The following is a 20,002-nucleotide window of genomic DNA, read 5'->3' on the forward strand; positions in this document are numbered from 1 at the left end:
TGACTTTTTTCAGTGTAGTATCTGTGCAAAAAGCTGTGCAGTATTTGTCATGAAGGCTTGAGTTGAACTAACAGTTTTCCATCCGCCAGAACCCTTACTTCTGTATCATGAGCTGACAAGATAACTTGCTTCTATTCAAAATAAACATGCTTTACCTTAGAAAAACACCAAGCATTTCAGCCTGGTATCTCAGGAACCTCTGGCTAAGTGCTACTTCATGCAGTGAAATGCATGCCCGTTGCTTTGTCCTGCTGCAGCCATACAGAAAGAGCAAAGTTGAAAAGAAGACCTTGGCAAACATTATTGAAGGACAGTTAGTGACTGAGTGGAACATCAATTTACTGACAACTTCATAATTAAAAAAGGTTTATAGAGTAGTGTAAGGCCAAAATTGGTACGTAAATCTGTTTATTTGTGCTTACTATAGTTAAAATTACAATCTGTCTACAAAGTATATCTTACATGAAGTACACTGCTTACAGTTTTAAAAAAAGTTTATCACAGTTATGCAAGGTTATGTTTGTGTGAATGAAATCTTAAAGAGGGATACTGACAGCAGACTTAAACACGGAGAAATACAGAAGTAAAGGAAATAAACTTTAATCCTTCCTAAAATGAAAGTGCTGAATATGAACGTTACTGTTGAATAGAAACAGGAAATTTTGCTGTAAATCTAAACTGTTTCAATGGGGATAGAGTATGGAGAAGAAACAGTGTAGAACAGTGAAAAAAAAAAAAAAAGTGGAAAGCTCAGGGTAGCTTTTGGTAAAAGAGCATTGAGGTTTTAGTTTAAATGTTCACCTGACCAGTATGAGCATTCTCAATGCACGACCCTCATCTTGCCAGTAGAGGGAGAAAACAAAAGGGTAAATTAAGATCTTCTCGATGACAGTTCCAGTACACAGGTCTCCTCTGGTCCATTCAGATACATCTGGAAGGTAAAAGAACAATATTAATAGGGCTTAGGAAAGCAGGATATAATTGAAGACCTGTGAAAGTACTTGAAAACACAAGGCTTAGCATGGCACAGATTTGGTTCAAGTAAAATGAATTATTTGAATAAAGGGATATTTTATTATATACAATATATTTTACTGAAATAAATCCGCTAACAAATATTTTTGCTAAAAGTTGAGTGACAGTCTTAGTTTAGAAAAAAAGGAGAAAATACTGCATGAGGTACAAAGGTGGTTTGTTTTACCTTCAGAAGATCAGATGATGGTATGTCTACCAGAGTAGGATTTCCACATTTCTCTTGATATTCTTGAACTAGGGCTGTTGCATCATCAATGCTGTAGGAGGCAAAAGTTTATCAACTTTGTCCCCAAGTTCTCTAAAAAGCCAAGAATTTAGACTATATACACTGAAGTATAAAAATAAGGTATGACCCCACATTTTTGAAGTCAGACAGGTCCCATCGTTTCCCAGTAGAGGCAAGCAAGCCATGACAAGCCTAGCATTTAACCTGTGGCTGTTAATAAAACCAATATATACTAGAATTTAAATGGTTATTTATTGGTTCCTGTGCCATTTCGACTGCAGAATAACTGGTAACAAAGTGACTTGCAATACTGAGTATTTGGGGTCTAAAATGAAAGCTTGCAGCTGTGCAAAAGGAGCCCAAGTGCTGAGAGTCACTGATAGATTGCTGATTGAGAACCGCCCTGCCATAGGTTCAGTGGCAAGACCCTCTGTTTTATTTAAAGTGGAACATAAGAGGCATTTCTAACTCTTGAAAAACTTAGCAGCAAAACCACTAATAGGATCCTAAGTCTTGAGTACAGACAGCTCATTTATTTTTTCAGAGTGTTCTTATTGCTGAAGCTGTGACTCCATGATGCTACTATGCTGAATTCATCTGAAGGTACGGTAAAGTGTTTGCTTTTTCAGTCAGGTTACTTCTGCTATTTTAACTGCATTTGACCTGCCTGATAGTCCAGGCTCAATAAGCTGTTACTTGCTTGAATGACACTGTAAAACTCTTAAGTATGCAAAGTAGTGAGGCGAGATTTTTATTTTATTTCTTTATTTAACTTAGGAGTACTTTAAAAATTCTTGGACACTAAGTACTAGAAAATCTCCATGACTTCAAATAAACGAAAATAAAATAAAGGAGATTCAATTTCTGTAATTGTATCAGCCATGCCTCACCTGTTTAACTAACTTACCAGTTCTTCTTGGCAAAATAATCCACCAGTTCTTTCATTCGGTGAGTATTCATCAGTTGTTGCTTCAACAGTGGAAAATACTTAGTTTTCAAGAATTTTTCATATAGCTTCTCATTTATGATACTGTCCAAAACCAAAGATCTAATCTGTAGATTTAAGTTTTAGTAATGAAAAAGTATTAATATTTTAACCATTAAAAAATTTACTTTTGAATGAAAAGAGCTCAGACTTTTCTTACTGGACTCTCATAGAGCAGGATTTTTTAAAAAAATTTTTTTCAGTGCTGTGAAATGGCGGATTTTTATGAAGACTAATCTTGGATTCAGATAGGGGAATGAGTTAAGAAGCTTGCCCTTAGGAAGGCAGCCCCAGGCAAGGCAAGAGAGAATGCAGGCCCATAAGCCCTTTGGCCTTTTTGCTTAAAACATTTATTTAGAAAAATAAAGTAGTACCGCTGCAAACAATGCTGTCCTACAAATAGGGGCAGCCTGTAACACAGCACTGTGTATATATATGAGAAGTTTTTCAGCTGCACAACATTAACAAAAATGCAAAAATCCCTGCAAATGTTGCTATAATTTAGAAGTGTGCGTTATGTCACCTAGTGCTTGGCAAGATCAGGAGAGAGAGGAAAACAAGGTTCTGTGTACACTTGTCTATCAAAAAAGTCTGTGAGTCAAAGGCAAGTGAAGTAAATTTTATTTATTTACCTGAGAAGCAAATGCCACTACTTCTCCAGTGCTCATGTGTTCATCTATTTGTTGCAGCACAGTTTCTGTGTTACATGTTGATAAGAAACCCTTGCAAAAATAAGTTACAAAACATTAATATTCTGTGAATTATTAAAGTAGAAACTCTCCCTTCAGAGCAAGCATTTGATTTATTCAGGAATAATTAGTATTTTGAAATTCTAGGTACAAACATGAAATTACCAAACCAGGATCTGTGCAGTTTGACTGAAAGAAAAGAAAGTACTCATTGCTTTTAACTCTCAAAGGGTTTTTTTCTGTACCTGTTACAGATTTTTTTTTTTCCCCCCTCCCGTTTGGACTAATTGCCAGCAGACTAAATGTCTTACACTAATGCTGTAATTTGAGAAAATCTTTCTGAGCTTTAATGACTGGAAGTCTAAGAATTTAAGATGCCTTTACTAGTGCCAGTTTGCTTATGACAAATATGGGAACACCCTATAATGCTTCATCTGCGAGAACAATGCAGAGCATAAATTAATGGAAACAAATGAGAACAGAAAGGAAACTGTCAAGGTACATGAACAGTGAGGATATGGGTTTAAGGCAAAAGGTTTACATCTTGTGATACATATCAAGCACCTTCCTAAGAAGTCTGGAGCTTTCAACTCAACACTTTTCTGAAGTAGAATTCAGTACTGTTCTTACAATCTGCTGTGAAACTAGTCCACTGGTAGCTTCTCAGCAATTACATATGTTATCATATTCACACTGCTCCAGCAGGTATATGGCTATGGCTTAGGGTTTTTTTGTGTTTTTTCATGGGTTTTATGGTTGGGATCCCATAAAATATCCTGAAATCCTCAAAAGGCAAAGTCATATGACAAAGCTGCTGAGGATGACTTGAAGCTAGCTGGTTTTGCTTTTTTTTTTTAAAAAAAAAAAAAAAAAAGAAACCCAAAACCCAACTGTTCACATGATCCCTTCCAGAAGGACAAATTCAGGGCAATAGCCTTTGTGGGTGGGAAATGCCAAGCACCTGTCAGCAGTGATGTATTTAAATAAGATGGGATTACAAGTTACCATCTTTCACAGTCTCTATTGAACATAACACGCTGAAGGTCATTTCCCTTGCACAGAAGGAACAGCAAACTTACTATTTACCTGAATTTGCTGCTCTCGCTTCTCAGGCTGAGGAATCAGCAACAGGCACCCCAAAGCAAAAGCTGGAAGGTCCAGCTGTGCATACTGTTTAGCTATTCCAATGACATCCAAGTCAGCCAGAACAGGACACCTTCAGAAGAAGATTAGGAGTGAAGTTCTCAACTATGATATGTAGAACTGGATGGCTTAGTACTGTCAACAAAACTGCACTGAGAATTTTTAAGCCACATATAACAATACATATTTACCTCATTTTCAGAAATGGCTAAGCTATGTGAGTTGAAGTTTCACAGAATACAAATGCATGATGATTTTCTAGCTTGAAAAAAACCCCACCCAACTCCAGTTTCTCTTTCTAAACATCCAAGGCCCTGTTTTGATGGGAGGTGTTGGCCAGCTGCCCAGAGTAACGCTTTGGTACCTATGGATATGCACAGTAGTGTAGGCATGTTCTTCAGCTGGATCCCTTTCCAGTATTTCCTAACTAACTTTTGGTTCAAGTCAGGCGCTCTGAGCTCTGGTTCTTAGCTTGAGCAAGTTAGAGCGTTGTGGTGAATAAGATAATGATTTACTGCGCTTTTTCACATTGTAAAGGCAATGCAAAACTGGTTTATGTATAGCATGTTTTGCAACATTAATACCATAGGTTAACCACATTTACAGATGTGCAGCTATTAGATTTTTGTCATGTCAGATTTATTCTTTGTAGGAAAACGAATTCTTTCTCTCTTACACTCTGTGTTAATGTTTTAGGAAATGTGCTATATTTTGAGCTAAGAAAAATATTAACTGGACTTTTAGGGTTGACCATGAGTCCTTTAAAAACGTCAGGACAGGAACAGATATTCCTCATAGGGGCAGCGACTGGGCAAATAAATTGGTTTTCAGCAGTCTGTGCTGCTGATTCTGAGTCCCAATTCAGAGAGCAGTTCCCAGTACAGTTTAACAGCCAAGGTACTGAGTTACAGCACATGTCAACAGTCAAGCACAGAATTTCTGTTTGGGTATGTGCCCTGATCTTGTTCTTCCCAGAAAAGGCAGAAGGTTCTTCCTCAGGCTCCTCCCCAGTTTTCAGAGCTCCTTTGCATGTTCCAGGGCAGGTTGTTAGACAAGAAATTACAAACTGGCATTCCCGCTCAAACTAATACAAATGTGAGATGTACTATCCACTTACTTGAGCAGAATCACAAAACACTCACAACATTCCTCTAACTGTTTAGGACTCGGTGGACATGAAGCTAAGAAATAAAGAAAACATGATAAGGTAAATATATAACCAAGTTACTATACAAGCACGATAGCTAATAATGACCCTACCTGTGAGAAATGGTGACAGAACTACACTTCGCCAAGCTCGACTGAAGTTGGGAATCTGTTGACAACAAAGTTTTAAAGTAAGAGCCAAACACAGTTGTATCTAAGTGTACTTGTAAACGCAGACACACAGATATCCTGACCCACTGTAGGTGGAAGAAGCCTGTCAATTTTCTTTTTATCCTGGATGAATTATTCCCTAACACTGCTTTCCTCATCTCATAGTCTAAGATTTAGCCATATTTTGACTGATGGTAAAATTACTCTGTCCAGCTTTACAAAACCCTCCAAGTAAGTGTTTACTGAAGGAACCACAAGTGCAAAATATGCTATTTCAGTGATTAATAATGATACTCATCTGCATATTGCATTGTCATAATAATTAAAAAATAATCTTTTCATGCATGACACTCCATGGCACAGATGCTGCCATTCACACACACACACAAATAGGATGCTAAACTCCTGTTAAGTGAAGAAAAAGATTAGGAGTCGCAGAATATTTGCTTACCTCCCATAATGAATGAATCCCAGTAATTGCTATCAAAACTCTTCTTAGGTATTGAATCTGGAAAAAAAAAAAAATCATTATAAAATGCTACAGTGTTTTTTAAGATTTGGTGATAATCTACAGAACTGCATTCCTCTTGTCTGCAGGATGCAAACTCATAGTTCCTCAAGGTACCTCTGTTCCTTTGGGAGGAATAACTGATGCATATGGAAGTAGGATTTATAGTTTAGTAAATTAAATTATCACAAGCAGTAGCGGCTTATGTTGTCTCAGTAAATACCCAAGATTTCCAGTAGTCTTAATACAACTGGTGCTGAAAAGTTTATGATCCCAACTTCTTTGCTATTAGTACCTAAATCTCATTAGGTTAAAGCTAGCTTCAATACCTGTTTCTGTTACAGCCACATTGCTAGGTATATCTGTTACCTCCTTAGGCTGTAGCAACATTACATAAAATTTGACAATCAGAGGTAATTAAGATACTGAATGATAAAAATGAGGATTACTATAATAAATACATTTTAGGGGTAATATTTTTGTGTATCTGTATATGTATACACAGATGTATATACATATAAGCATAGTTTGTACGCATGTGTATATATTGCACACAAATATGCATATTCTGTTGTAAAATTATAATAATATGAAGAAAATTTTCAATTTATTATCATAGGATTTACTCTTGCCATTTGAATGGCTTTGTGCCTTTAAAAAGAATATAACTAGAGCAATTTAAGATCAAAGTTCTCAAGCAGTACTGCTAAAGCACAAATTCCTCAAAGCTTCATCAGTTCAGTATTTAAGAGCCCAAAGTAACCATGTAAACTATCAATAATTGTTCACAGTAAGTTTATAGTTTACGTGTCTATCACATTCTTTAGAAATCAGTGGATAAAAAAGCCTTTTTCTCACCTCACTGCAGAACTTCATGATTAAAAATTCCTTACCATATTGAAACCAAGGAGTTTCTGTAGCAGGCCATTCCACAACTGGGAATCGTATACTTTGTATTCTAGACTAAGCTCTGTCACCAGTCTAACAGCCTAAAGGAGAGCAAGGACACACTGTATTTTAATATACATTCATGATCTTCAAACCTTTACTGCTTGCCAGCGTCATTTTAGATTTTTACAGCATTACAGGGACCTTTAACTCCTGAAAGGCCACAACCAAGCCACTTTCAAAATTATTTTATGCATGTGAGGCAAATTAAAACAAAACCAAAAAACCCACCTATATGGGATACCACTTTATTTTCTAATTGTAGGAAAGCTAAAGCTTTTTTATCTGTAATTTTCAAATTTTAGACTAGCATATATATTTCAATGAAAGAACAAATCACTTCCATTTTATAGCTATAAATCACAAGTATTACTGTTGAAGCCTTAATAGACTTGTACACTTTTTTTGTCATACAATATAGTCCACCTGTAAATCTCGTTTACCTGCCCTTGTCTTCAGTGTTAAGTTAGCCGTTTACAAAAATACTTTGTAACACAAAGTAATTGTCAAAGTTAAATTCCTAAGCAGAGCATAACTTAAAACCTATCCCTGGCATATTAGATAAGTAACTAACAGCTATTCTAAAGGCGTATACCTGTTAATATTTAATTCATATTAAAGTATGATGTATGAGTCCAAGCAACTTAAAAAAACCAAGCAAACAAGAGGAAAAAAAGGCTTCTGCACCAAAGATCTTGCTTCTCAGACAAGAGACAAGGTATGGATACACAAAGTTGGGCAAGTACTAGGGAATCATTATGTGATGAGCGGTAGTTAGCACATCAATGGGTTTTTCTTCTTTGGTCACTCTGAAAGAGGAGGCTCTTTGGGGTAACTGCACACTCACTAGCATTTTTAAATAGAACTGTGAGTAGCGCATCATGAGTGGTGTATGAATAGCACAGAGTACATTGGAACAACACCTGTTTAGAAATGCATGTGCTATGTAGAAAGGTGTACATTTCACACAATGTGTAACAAACAAAAAATTACGAAGGATTTAAAAATCATACCGTGGGTTCATGGCTGTGATTCTTCCATAGCCCTTTAATCATTCCTTCCTTAGGACTCTTATGAAATGATTCGTAAGTATATGGAATATTCAAGATTTCAAACTCTGTCAGATAAATGCAGCATTTTAGAAAATACCTGTAAAAAAGTTCCCCCAAAACCAGGAGTTAATGATACTTACAGTGATTATTATATTATAACTCACATAATCAAGCTTAAGATAATACTGGAAAAGTGTTCTTCTGTTGCTTTAAAAAAAAAAAAAAGGAAAAAATAACGTAGACTGTATTTGTACTTATGAAGGAGACCTTAATGAAGTAAAAAAACTTTCTGGTAATTGCTTAGGGAAACTTCATTCACCTGAACGATGAATGGCTTGGATCATGTCTAAAGATAAACCAGTTACTGGTTACAACTCTTACAACTAAAATTTCATTCATGCACAGAGACTGCATATTTACAGAAACCCATATGAAGCTGTTTGGCATGATGTACTCCGAAAACATCACTTTCCATTAAAAGGGCCCTAATTCCAGATTACCAGCATAGAAATTCTATTCTAGATTTTTTCTAAGGAAGTTAGTTCCACAGATATTTTCAGAGAAACAATATTATTCTGCTGGGATTTTGGTTCCTTACTTTTGCAGAGGACTATGTCTTTGCCAGATGACATGTTCTGAACTCTGATGAACAGAATACTATATATATGGGTAGGAGAAAATGCTTCAGTTACTGAAGAAGTAACTGCAATCCGTGCAAAATGGAACAAAATATCTTCCATGTAATGTGATATTACTTTCAGGTTTACAGAGTAGGACTATGATGTACTGGACTGCATTACAGTGAAGTTAAAAGATCTAGTTATGATCTTCAGAAATAGATTTTAAAAGTTAAAAAAAACCCAGATTAGTAAAAAACAGTTCTCCAAATATCATATATTTCTTCCCAAAGACTGTTAAAGACCAAAAATAAAACCAAAAACACCATTAAGGAACACCTTAAGGAAAAATCATCTTACTTTACTTTCTCAATGGGTTTCTTGAAGAGCGATTCCACAGTCTTGGTATCTGCCAAGTAGAGCAGACACTTAAGTGCTCTGCTCCTGTGAGCAAATGTCAACTGAGTAACACCAATTGGCTGAGGGGGGGGAAAAAAACCAACACAGTGAAAAGTCACAACAATGGGCTGAACAACGAGAAAGAGGGTTATATATGTATGTCTAGTATGATCCTTTCTAAGATTTTTTTGATTCATTTCATGAAAATATATGCCAAGTAACAGACTGGTTCATGTTCAACTTTTATACTTACCAGTTGAAATATTTATCAACTTCAAAGAACACTGCTAAACCAGGTGGTTTTCTAGATTTAAGACTATTAATGCAGGCAAGGAAAGTATTTGTGATATACAGTATCACAAATACATTTAGTAAGTGTGAAAGACTGAAGGTTAAGGTTAAAGTAATTTTACCATTCTGCTTTAATTCCACCCAGAGAGAGCCAATGTATTGCACCAGCTTAAAGCACATTCTAGAAAACATTTAATGATGTTATTTTCAGATAATATCAACAATAAGTTTAGAAAACCCAGAGTTCAAGGACTGTTCTTGATAGTCAATAGCAAAATTCAATGAACACCACAGTTTTACTCCAAGGGGAGCGGGGGAGAAGCATAGAGATCATACAGCTATATAAACTATCCAAAACACAGATACAAAGGCCTTAGGTTGAAACCCATACAGTTAAGCAGGCAATACCCGATTTCAGTAAGAGGTAAAAATTTCATAAGTAGCAAGCTAAAAGAAGAATTTAGAAACTTACAGATGTGGCAGATGTTGTAATTGCAAAAAGCATTCTTGAACTATAATCCATTGGGCGTGACTGAAGTAAATATATAACTCTGCAAAAATGCGTTTGTTTTTAATACAAGTACACAGCATAGCTACTGAAATACAATGTATCAATATTCATTCAAATGTAAATGTATTTCACTGTCAAAAAGAGATTAAGGGTAAGAGATTCCACGGATATAGAAAATGAGGAGAAAACCTCCAAATAGGTACTCTTAAGCACGCAGTTACACCTGTAAGTTATTGCAAATGGTATTTCATTGCATAAATAAGGATCTGACAATCCAAAACTGATGTTACCAGGAAGTAAAAATAAGAACACAACAGTGAGTTCTGAATCACACACATTGCTAGGTTTCTTGAAAAAGCCAGATATAGTTAAACTTCCAAGTTAACAATAATTTGCCATATTATATGTAAGACAACACACATACCTTCGGAGTTCTTCATCTTCCTGTATACCTCCAAAGATTTCTTGAGTTTTCTTTAAAAAGACATGAAAATCTAGGTGTGAGAGTTTTCCAAATTGTTTGGATAAACAGCTGGGTCATATCCTTGCTTAAACCCTGTCTTAAAACTGGGCACACCTGCTAATGCAGCCAAGGAAAGGAATTCTGGTTTTATTAGTCCTTTCTTTAATGTATGCTTGGCAGTCAACACCGTTCCTCAGCCTGCTAACTGGTATTTTGAAGCAGAGGCAATGCCTACTCTTTGCCCTTTCTCACCCAGCTGTATGCTGCACAGATAGCAATTAATTCTGTTAGCCAAGTTGCAACAGGAGAGGATTAATTCTCTTTCTGATTTTAGGATCAGTGTTTGATGAGGCTAATATATTTACAACTCCTTTACTCCTTTAGGCCAGTTACACAACCTTACTGTAGCACCAAAGATAAGATTTTAATCTCCATACAGGGAGAAGGGAAAGCATTCCAAATCATTCTCACTAGAGACAGTGGTGTGCAACAATGTTAGAAAGGTATTGAAGTTGTTAGTAATCTGAATTCAGATGCATCTTAAAAAGATTCATGAGTACTAAAGGCAAATTGTGCAAAATAATCTTAGTCTTTTCAACAAGTGATAAAAATATACATATTTTATGTAATTGGACATTTTTCTCCAAAACCAAATCTTCAGTGATGACTTACTTCTGAGGGCAGTATACTCGGACACAGCCATTTATCCAGCAGTTTATCCCAAATTTTGTTCATATCCAAATTATTAATTTCAGCTATCTCCTTTGCTGCCATATGGATATCTATGTAAATAGGTAGAGACAATAAGTTTAGACACTAGTGTTATCTTGCTTAGCATTTTTTAAAGAACTTCTTTTTGTTCCTTTGCAACTAGATTATGGATACTCACCTGGATAATCTCTGCCAGTCGGATTTTGGATTCTTTGGTCTATACTGTGGTGTTCATATAGTAAAATGATAAGATTTGCTGGTTTCCCAATAGACTTTAAATGCTCTCCGGTGTTCAAGTTATGTGTTGTTAGAACATTTTCAGTTGCTGATCGCTTATACTGCATATATAATTTCTTCTGTAGGACTTCTGCTTTTTCATGTGATTCATCCTTTAGCAAAACACCACAGTTTTATATAAACCAACCTCCTTTTACTCAAAAGCACTAGAAAAATCTTAACTTTTTATAGTCTAAAACAGTGACCTGGGTAGCAAGATCTGTTCTTCAGATGTGTCCCCATACCTGTATCTACAGGTATTTTTTCTGTAAACAGTATTAACCATGCTGCTCTAGCAAGAAAACATATTTTGAAAAAAATTGTAAACAAAGGTATGTTGTGAAAAAGCCAAATAAAATATGTACCACAGGCACCAGTATGTAAAATTAAGACACTTCGAGGTAAGATGGAGAAGAAAAGACGATTTAATATTAAACCTTGGCTGCTAGAATTACAGTTTAATTTTGGCACAATTCTATTCAAAGATGTGACTAAGTATCAGAGAACTATTTAGTGCTCATTGTGTCTCAACAACTCCATAGCAAGTTTGATGTTTATAAGCAAGGGTGAGATTCTTATTCACCTTTCCCTACCAACCATGTAAAAAGGAGCCTGAGAATCAAGTCAAAGCAGACTTTATAGATACTACTACAAATAGCTAGAGTCTTGGAACTCAAAGCAAAAGTTAATAAAGCTATTGATCTAACAGCTGGAACAGATTCCAACTCATTCTCCTGCAGCAAGAAAAATGCACACAACAGGAGAAAGAACAAATTATTCTTCCTTAAAACTGTATTTAAAAAATATTCCAGTCACCAAGCCAGGAAACATGAAATGAATTATTACTCTAGCCTTAATTGGTTTAGTGGTGGACTTGGTAGTGTTAGCTTAATGGTTGGACTGGATGATCTTAAAGGTCTTCTCCAATGTAAATGATGCTATGCTATGCTATGATTTTTTGTTCAACCTCCAAGAGCTGCAAGCCTAACTTTTGCTAGGTTGTGAACAGCAGAATGTTACTGGACAGAGACGGTTCCTTCTGAGGGGTCACTTACACAGTCACCTCTCAAAAGAAAGTACTTCCCATATCAGGGTTGGTTAAGGTCCAATTTACACACCACTAGCCAAAAAAACAAAAGAAAAACACTAACATAAGTACCCCACTGTAAAACAACAGTTTTGCAATCAGTTTACCATTACCTTAGCTGTAGTATTCTTTAGCCATTTTTCAGCTAGATAGAGACAGAATTTCAATGCCTGAATCTGGTCAGGACCTTTTTTAAAGAAAAAAAAATACAGGGGGAGGAAGTAAATAAAGGAAGTTTTCATGAATCCTTTCTACAGTATAGAAAATATCCATTTTATTTCAAAGAATTTTAAAAAACAATTTTAGAAGCTATTTAAAATATTAGGAAAGCTCTTGTACCTAAAGAGCAAAAAAATAGTATCTATTTGGATTCAGATAATACAGACGCTAACTTAAATTTGGCTGAATTTTTTTTTTTGATGGAAAACTTGTCTGAAGATGGTATGAACATGCAGAAACTTTAAGCAAGACAACATGGCTTAAAAAGAGAGAAAAAATAATTTAACAGAGATGCTGTGTTATCAAATGGCTGTTGTTCTAGCCTACTGTTCAAAATTGGATGTAGGAGACAAATGCATTTTTATTCTCAAACTTCCCCAGGTTTTATCCAAGAATACTGAAAAAATGTTTGGTTACAGGCTAGCTTTTCTTTTCTCAAACCTGTTCTCCTTCTCCCATTACTTCAGCCCTCAAGTCATCACATATGCACCTTACCTGTTGGAAATTCTTGTGCAATCTTGTGAGCAATAGCTACAGCCCACTCTGGATTAACTATAGACAGCAGATATGACTGAATAGTCTGCACGGTTTTAGTTGTTTCCTTGTTAACAACTGATGTATATCCAGTGTTCTTCATTTCAAATATTTTTGGTTTCAATTTTTTTTCAAAGACATGTCGAGCTGCAGACATGTGCAAGGTATCCAGTGAAACCTAGAAAAACATTAAAGTAGATTAAGAGTTGTCAGAAGTTCTATAGTGAGGCCAAAATCATGCAAAAGAAAGACAAAAGCTCTTTTTTGTGTGTGTGTAAGAATAATTTTGAAATAAATCCTTTCAAGATGCTACTTTACCTTCATTAGTTTGGAAATCAACAGAAGTGTTGGGAAGGATTCCTCACTGAGCTCTGCAGCTGAAAGGAAAAAGACAGCTCTATGATAGCATCACAGTACACTTGCAGCTTTCTCTATGAAATTAAGCACTTTCAGTTTATTGTTAGATGCAGACCTCCATTAGGAGAGAAAGAATATAATCTTAATTATCCACACTGGCCTGGGAAGTGGGATAGGTGGATTACTTTGCTCTTTGAGAGGTCCTAAGAAAAGAATTTGAGGACAGAATTCTGCATCGTATATACTGTCTTAGCTCCACTGAAAGCCAGTTACCTCACCAGTAGCAATTTGGGAGCACAAGTGCTTTCAGAAGTACTTGGGATGAAAACTGCATTAATAAAGAATTACAATTAATATACAATACACACTGTAGAACTTTAAAGTTCACAGATAGCAGAGAAAGGGAATCATACATATATCTAGCCATAAAAAATACTGAACGTACATATAATGTTCCAGAAACACTGTGCAGTTCTAAAGAATATCAGATGAAAGGGCAGTCTGGTTTGAGCAGCTGGAGATAAGGGAATCACATGCTCTAAAACATATTGGTGTTCTAGGTCTACAGGTGGAGAAATTCTTTTATAAGATTCCAGATGTTTGAGGAGGCTCAAAGCCTATGGGGGGGGAAAAAAAAAAGAAAAATAAGAAGAAACAAAATGCAAGGAAAAAGCAAAAAAGCCATAAGACCACTGTATTTCTCCCTGCCCCCCCCAGTAGACACGCCTAAGTCCTGGAGACATCTTTTCTTGGCAGAGTTGGTACACATCTGTAGAGTTTTTATCTCTGCTATAAGCCATTGCTGAGAAGCAGCTAGAGAACACCATTTCTTGAAAGCTATTTTCTGAATGACAGCTGTGTAGATAGAATAATTCAATTAATTTCAACAGACTCTTGAATAACTACACTAATAGACAGAAACAATACAGATGCCATTAGCAAGGTAACAGCAACGTATTTGGACATACCTGATTTAGCTGGATACTGGTGTTCTTTTCATCAGCATTTTGTATCACTTTCAGGACAATTTCAATAGTTTCATAGTCATAAGGATCAAGCTGTTCAAAATAAGAATCTATTTTATAAGACCTCGCATGATTTGTCTTGCAAAAACATACAACTGAGTTAATTTTTTCCAATTTTAACACCAGCTATATTGACATAACACTGAAGAAACAGTATAAGCATTGTGACATACTTCTCTAAAACAAAAGACTTCCACTTCATTGTCCTAAATCCTGAAAAAATTGTCAGGATATTGCAGAAAAACCAAACATGAAGTGATGAAAAGAAAAAAAAAATCAAGAAAAACCCAACAAAACCAAAACCCCCTCAAAAACCCTAAAAAACAAAACCAAAAACCAACCAACCAAAAAACCTGAAGATACAGATTTTTTTGCCCTTATTTATTTTTAATGTAGCACTTCAAAATATTTCCAGTGTGCTATGATTTTTAGAAGTTACTTTTTTGTTTGATTACTTTCTGGTTGTTTTTTAAGGGAAGTTGGGAAGAAAGACTCTACCTGTCTTTAAAGGAAATTAGATATGTCGTTCCGTGGGGGTTTTTGGTTTTTTTTTTTTTCCCCTAAAGAAGTAGAAAACTGAAACTTAATATTTACATTTTTTAGCAAAATTGGAAAAAAATAACCTTTTCTAATTTCTGTGGAATTATTAATCTGTCCTTCAAGTGACATTTGAGACTAGATGCATATTCAGGAATTCTTTTTGCTAGTTTTGGTGCGTTGGTTTTTTTGTTTTGTCTTTTTTTTTCTTTTTTTTTTTTTTACCTTGTACAATATTCCACTGAGGCTAGTGACCAGGTCTTTTGTGCTTTTCAGTAGAGGAATTATTTCTAGTGCTCTAGCTAGTAATGTGGAATGAGGCTGCTTCCCACTGCATTCTGCAGAGTCATCTTCAACATGATTTGTATTAGCATTCTGGAGAAGAAGTGTTTCAATGCAAAGCTGCAGTGCGGCATCACTGTCCAGCATGAAAGTACTAAAAGAGGACAGAATATTATTTTGCCTGTGACCTTTGATGTCATCAAGGTGCTTATTTCCTTATGAATAAATTCACCAGACTAGTATGTATTCTGATTAATACTTTAAAAAACAACAAAAAACCCCCAAACAATTTGCATATTACATTAATCAGGATCTATTTAAACTAAAATAGATTTCAATAGGCATGGTTATTATTACAGCAACAATTAAACACAACTGATGTGCTTCAGTTATTACCTGCAGTAATTCAGTATGAGATCTGTGTCTACTTTTGGATTTTGTACCAGTGTTCTTATGAGTTCCTTCTTCCTTATTGGCGGTTGTCTAAATACAGTCTCGAAAGAAATCTACAGATAAATAAACATTTTATCTTCTTCCCAAAGAAGTATTTTCGACAATATCCAGACTAATTCCTTATAGTTAATGTTTTATGTTTTCTTTAGTTTCAACCCAGAGATTTTCAGAGCAGGAAAAAGCAGTGCATTTGCTTACTATGCCCTGTGCCAAATAACACTTAAGCACTTAGAAGTTCTTTTATAGCACCCTCAGTTATTGCATTTCTCAGTTTCTGAGGTTTATTTAAGCAAGCAAACAGAATGAAAAATTAAAACCAAAAGAAAACCCCAACTTTCCTTACATTCGAATGGGAAATATTTTTAAAAATCACAATACATCTCAGAATATACTGACATTTAATCAGTTAATAAAACTCAAAAATAAATAAATAAAAAAAGAAAAAAAATCTAAACTTACACCAAATTTACCAAGTTGGATACCCCATTCTGCATCAGTAACCAATTCTTGGAATTTTTTTTTTTCTTCTGCTTCACCACACTGGTTAGCAAGCTGTGCTCCAACCAGAGCTACTGCCTAAAAGGAGTGAGAAAGGATCCCAAATTTTCAGATTATTTATTATGCTAGTATTCACTTCCTAAGGTCCAAATCCTTAGAGGAACTTAAAACAATTCATGCATCATCACACAGCTCTGTAAAATGAAAACAAACCTCACAGGAGGTAGTATCAGAATTATGCCACCTCCTGAGTCAGCAGTTCAAAGCTACTTTAAAATTGAGTTTCTTTCTCAAAAATATTTTTTGTTACTATCATACTACTGAAACTAATATAAAAGGTATTTTTTAGACATCATCTTTTCTCCAGATTTATGTCACTCTACCTCCACATTTCTTTGTTATGCTTTACTTCCCATCTTCCTTTATATTTTAATAGACATATTTATTTATTCATTCGATTCTTGACAACTGCTGACAGAGAAAAATTTCTCCAAAATATAATGTAGGTATAAATTATGGTGGGACCTGAAATAAACAATTTCAAGCTTTGGAACAAGTTGTGATGAGGTAACCTAATACTTGGATTTACATCATGCCAACTATTCACAGCAACTGCCTGTGCGCAGTCTTACACTGTGGTAAAGAGAGGTAGCTTCTCTCTCAGTGGTGTCCTAAATGAGGAACTTGTTCAAACAGCTACACCTTTAATAATGGCAAACTATTGCACTTCCATATGATAATGCTGATGTCTTTTTTTTAAAGAAACTTTTTAACATTCTCTATTTGCTGAAGAAATACATTGCCTTGTGAATTTACCAAAACTTTTCTGTAATTTTGCCATGTATTGTTTATGACATCCCACAGCTTATTGAACATATCTTCCTTGGGCAAAATTGTGCAATAACCCAATGCCAGGTTCTGGTCTATGAGACGGCAGTTGAACACCTGTGTTTTATTGGGGGGTGGGGGGAGGGTAAAAGAAAAAAAAAAAGAAAAAGTTATAAACTTTAGGAATTTATTTTAATAGGTCTCTGTATGAAGTATAACACATAAAAAGTACTCTGTCATTTAGAGGTGTATCGAGCCTTTAAATTAGAGGGGAAAAAAAAAGAATAATAATAATGCATTTCAGGTTTTAGAACTTAAAATCTAAATATACTAAAGCCAGTGTAAAAGTAACTTTCCTTGGTCTAAACTGCCTTAGAAGATGGTATATTGCAGGTTTTGCAGACAGCTTTTTTAAAAAACTCCCCTCAACTAGAAGAAAATCTAAAATGAAACCCGGATTGAAAATGAGGAAGAGAATAACCTACAGATCATAAAGGCCATTATTGTAATTTAAGATTCCTTCAAGGATCCCACAAAGAGGAAGCTCCCACTGTACATAACCTTTCAGGTAGAGCAACTAGTGTATGATCAAAGAGCTATAGTCCATAAGAGGCTCAGATATGCCAGGGCTACAACATGTGGCTACCAGCAAGGTGGTGTCTGTTCAAAGGCTGTTCAGAAACACGTGCTCCATCTGCGGTAGGAGGCAGGGCAGCTGGGACTGCAGAGGCCAACGCTGTCAGGGCATCCAGCCCACCCATGCCCCCTTCTGGTATTGCATGAGGCTGTGGAACCCAATCCCTTCCCATCACTGCAATACTGTCAGCACCTCCCTTCACCTTCTCTGTGGTTTTGCGAAGGAAGGGATTTTTCCAGAATGTGTGGGTTTCGAGGTGTTTGGCCACAGGACAATTTCAGAATGGGCTTCTGCAATAGCAAGGGTAGCACCTTTCTTGATAGAGGAGAAGAAAGGATCTCGCTCTTACCCTTTTCAGAGCATTCTTACCTTGTGTAGTAAGGTCAGGATAGTGGTCATAATTAATGAAGTAGACTTCTGTTTCATAGCAATGAGAAAGCTTTTGGTTTCAGCTAGCATATTGCCATCATGTAGCTATTATTAAAAAAAAAAAAAAGACAGCACAGTTAAAAATAAATTCTAAGCCTTCAACTTCTCTTGTCATTTATAGCATAATAGGAGGTACTATAGTAAGTGTATTTTCAGATTTAATTAAGGTCTTACAAAATCTCCTCTAGGATTTCTGTCTCCCAGTGCTTTTGAACTGTGTGTCTCTTGAATATTCGACTTGTAATTTTTCCCATACTAACCAGTGATAAAACAATGTGAAAGAACATAATAAACCATTATTAACATTCATTTTATTCCTGGCCTCCCTGCAGAGATGAGAAGTTTAGTTCTGAACATACTTTACAAAAAGAAACAGAAGACCATGAAAAGTAAGGAAGAAACTACCAGCTCCTTTCACAAAATGACTCAACATCTGATCAAGTGGTAGTAATTTTTAAAAGCTCATGGTGATAGGCTTTCCCATGCCTGTCAAATTCTTATATAACTACTTTAAACTTGCTAATAGTTGGTATACTTCTAAGATTTACTCTCAGCAAAATTCAGCATCATCCTTGCCATACCTTTTCACTCAGGGGCAAATCCATGTTATTTGATATACCATGCTGAAGACAGGATCCAAATGAACAGACTATTAGCCGCAAAGCTAACTCGCACTGACTGCACTCCATAAGGTTCTGTAGCACTGCACAGATGGGAGTTCTAGCTGGCAGTAGAAGGTTCTGTCCTGGGATATATTTTGAAAACAAACAACCCCAGAAAATAATTAGTATATTTATATTAAGCATGTTGTTCTTGGAATTAATATCAGAGCAGTTTCTCATTTTCTTCATTAAATTTATGACACAAGATCAGCCTTATCTCCCTTTGAAACTTTAAATTTTCAGGGCTTAATTTAATACAGACTCCCATTTTAGTTCAAAAACCAGAAGTTGGTCATCTTCTTGGAAAGGCTCTACTGGATTCTAGCTCATAGTGGTAGAACTTCTGTACTGAAGTACAGGCTTTGATAGCATGCCCAAAATCACATGGCTGAGTGGTAGCAATTGCCATCCAAACGGGTGTCTTCTGCGCTGAACTGAGCTATCTCCCTAGAATATGGATTGAAGTGGAACATTGTCCTGGTTTCGGCTGGGATAGAGTTAATTTTCTTCCTAACAGCAGGCATAGTGCTGTGTTTTGGATTTAGTAGGAGAAGAATGTTGATAACAGGCTGATGTTTTTAGTTGTTGCTGAGTACTGCTTATGCTAGTCAAGGACTTTTTCAGCTTCCCATGCTCTGCCAGGCGCACAAGAAACTGGGAGGGGGCACAGCCAGAATAGTTGATCCAAACTGACCAAAGGGCTATTCCATACCATATGACGTCATGCTCAGTATATAAACTGGGGGGGGTTGGCCGGGGAGCAGCGATCGCTGCTCGGGAACTGTCTGGGTATCGGTCGGCGGGTGGTGAGCAATTGCATTGTGCATCACTTGCTTCGTGTATCATTATTATTATTATCATTATTATACTGTTACTATTAGCATTACTATTTTACTTTATTTCAATTATTAAACTGTTCTTATCTCAGCCCAGGAGTGTTTCTCACTCTTACTCCTCCAATTCTCTCCCCCATCCCATCGGGGTAGGGGGAGCGAGCGAGCGGCTGCGTGGTGCTTAGTTGCTGGCTGGGGCTAAACCACGACAGTCCTTTTTGGCGCCCAACGTGGGGCACGAGATAACAACAGATTAATCAGAGTGTATTAAGGAGTCTGTTAACAGTTGCCGGTCACGATATTAGTTCTTCTGATCTGCACCATGTTCTTTTTTTTGCAGCACGCGTTAAAGCTTGCTGTCAGTTTGTGTAGTGTGCTGTGCTCTGCAGTGATTCATGATCTTTTGCTTGGGAGGCTCCTTATCAAAACCCTGACCTTGAGCATTCTTTG

General features: G+C 36.1%; 1 protein-coding gene across 1 annotated transcript in view; it reads right to left on the bottom strand.

Moving 5' to 3' along the window:
• Positions 1-837: 837 nt before the first annotated feature.
• The window catches only part of KNTC1 (kinetochore associated 1), a 48,118-nt gene continuing 28,953 nt past the window's right edge, over positions 838-20,002 (bottom strand). The window contains exons 38-63 of the mRNA XM_075718451.1: positions 18,639-18,802; positions 17,998-18,102; positions 16,980-17,108; positions 16,125-16,241; positions 15,609-15,718; positions 15,156-15,366; positions 14,337-14,426; positions 13,814-13,985; positions 13,330-13,388; positions 12,973-13,189; positions 12,372-12,445; positions 11,074-11,284; positions 10,857-10,966; positions 10,146-10,195; positions 9,683-9,761; positions 8,881-8,999; positions 7,865-8,000; positions 6,797-6,892; positions 5,847-5,903; positions 5,339-5,393; positions 5,196-5,259; positions 4,022-4,151; positions 2,879-2,968; positions 2,169-2,314; positions 1,202-1,292; positions 838-931 (exon numbers count right to left, since the gene is read on the bottom strand). Coding sequence (XP_075574566.1) covers positions 872-931; positions 1,202-1,292; positions 2,169-2,314; positions 2,879-2,968; positions 4,022-4,151; positions 5,196-5,259; positions 5,339-5,393; positions 5,847-5,903; positions 6,797-6,892; positions 7,865-8,000; positions 8,881-8,999; positions 9,683-9,761; positions 10,146-10,195; positions 10,857-10,966; positions 11,074-11,284; positions 12,372-12,445; positions 12,973-13,189; positions 13,330-13,388; positions 13,814-13,985; positions 14,337-14,426; positions 15,156-15,366; positions 15,609-15,718; positions 16,125-16,241; positions 16,980-17,108; positions 17,998-18,102; positions 18,639-18,802 — 2,942 coding nt within the window. The 3' untranslated portion in view covers positions 838-871. The remainder of the gene's footprint in view (positions 932-1,201; positions 1,293-2,168; positions 2,315-2,878; positions 2,969-4,021; positions 4,152-5,195; positions 5,260-5,338; positions 5,394-5,846; positions 5,904-6,796; positions 6,893-7,864; positions 8,001-8,880; positions 9,000-9,682; positions 9,762-10,145; positions 10,196-10,856; positions 10,967-11,073; positions 11,285-12,371; positions 12,446-12,972; positions 13,190-13,329; positions 13,389-13,813; positions 13,986-14,336; positions 14,427-15,155; positions 15,367-15,608; positions 15,719-16,124; positions 16,242-16,979; positions 17,109-17,997; positions 18,103-18,638; positions 18,803-20,002) is intronic.

The sequence above is a fragment of the Pelecanus crispus genome, chromosome 11, assembly GCF_030463565.1.
Source record: "Pelecanus crispus isolate bPelCri1 chromosome 11, bPelCri1.pri, whole genome shotgun sequence".
Lineage (NCBI taxonomy): Eukaryota > Metazoa > Chordata > Aves > Pelecaniformes > Pelecanidae > Pelecanus > Pelecanus crispus.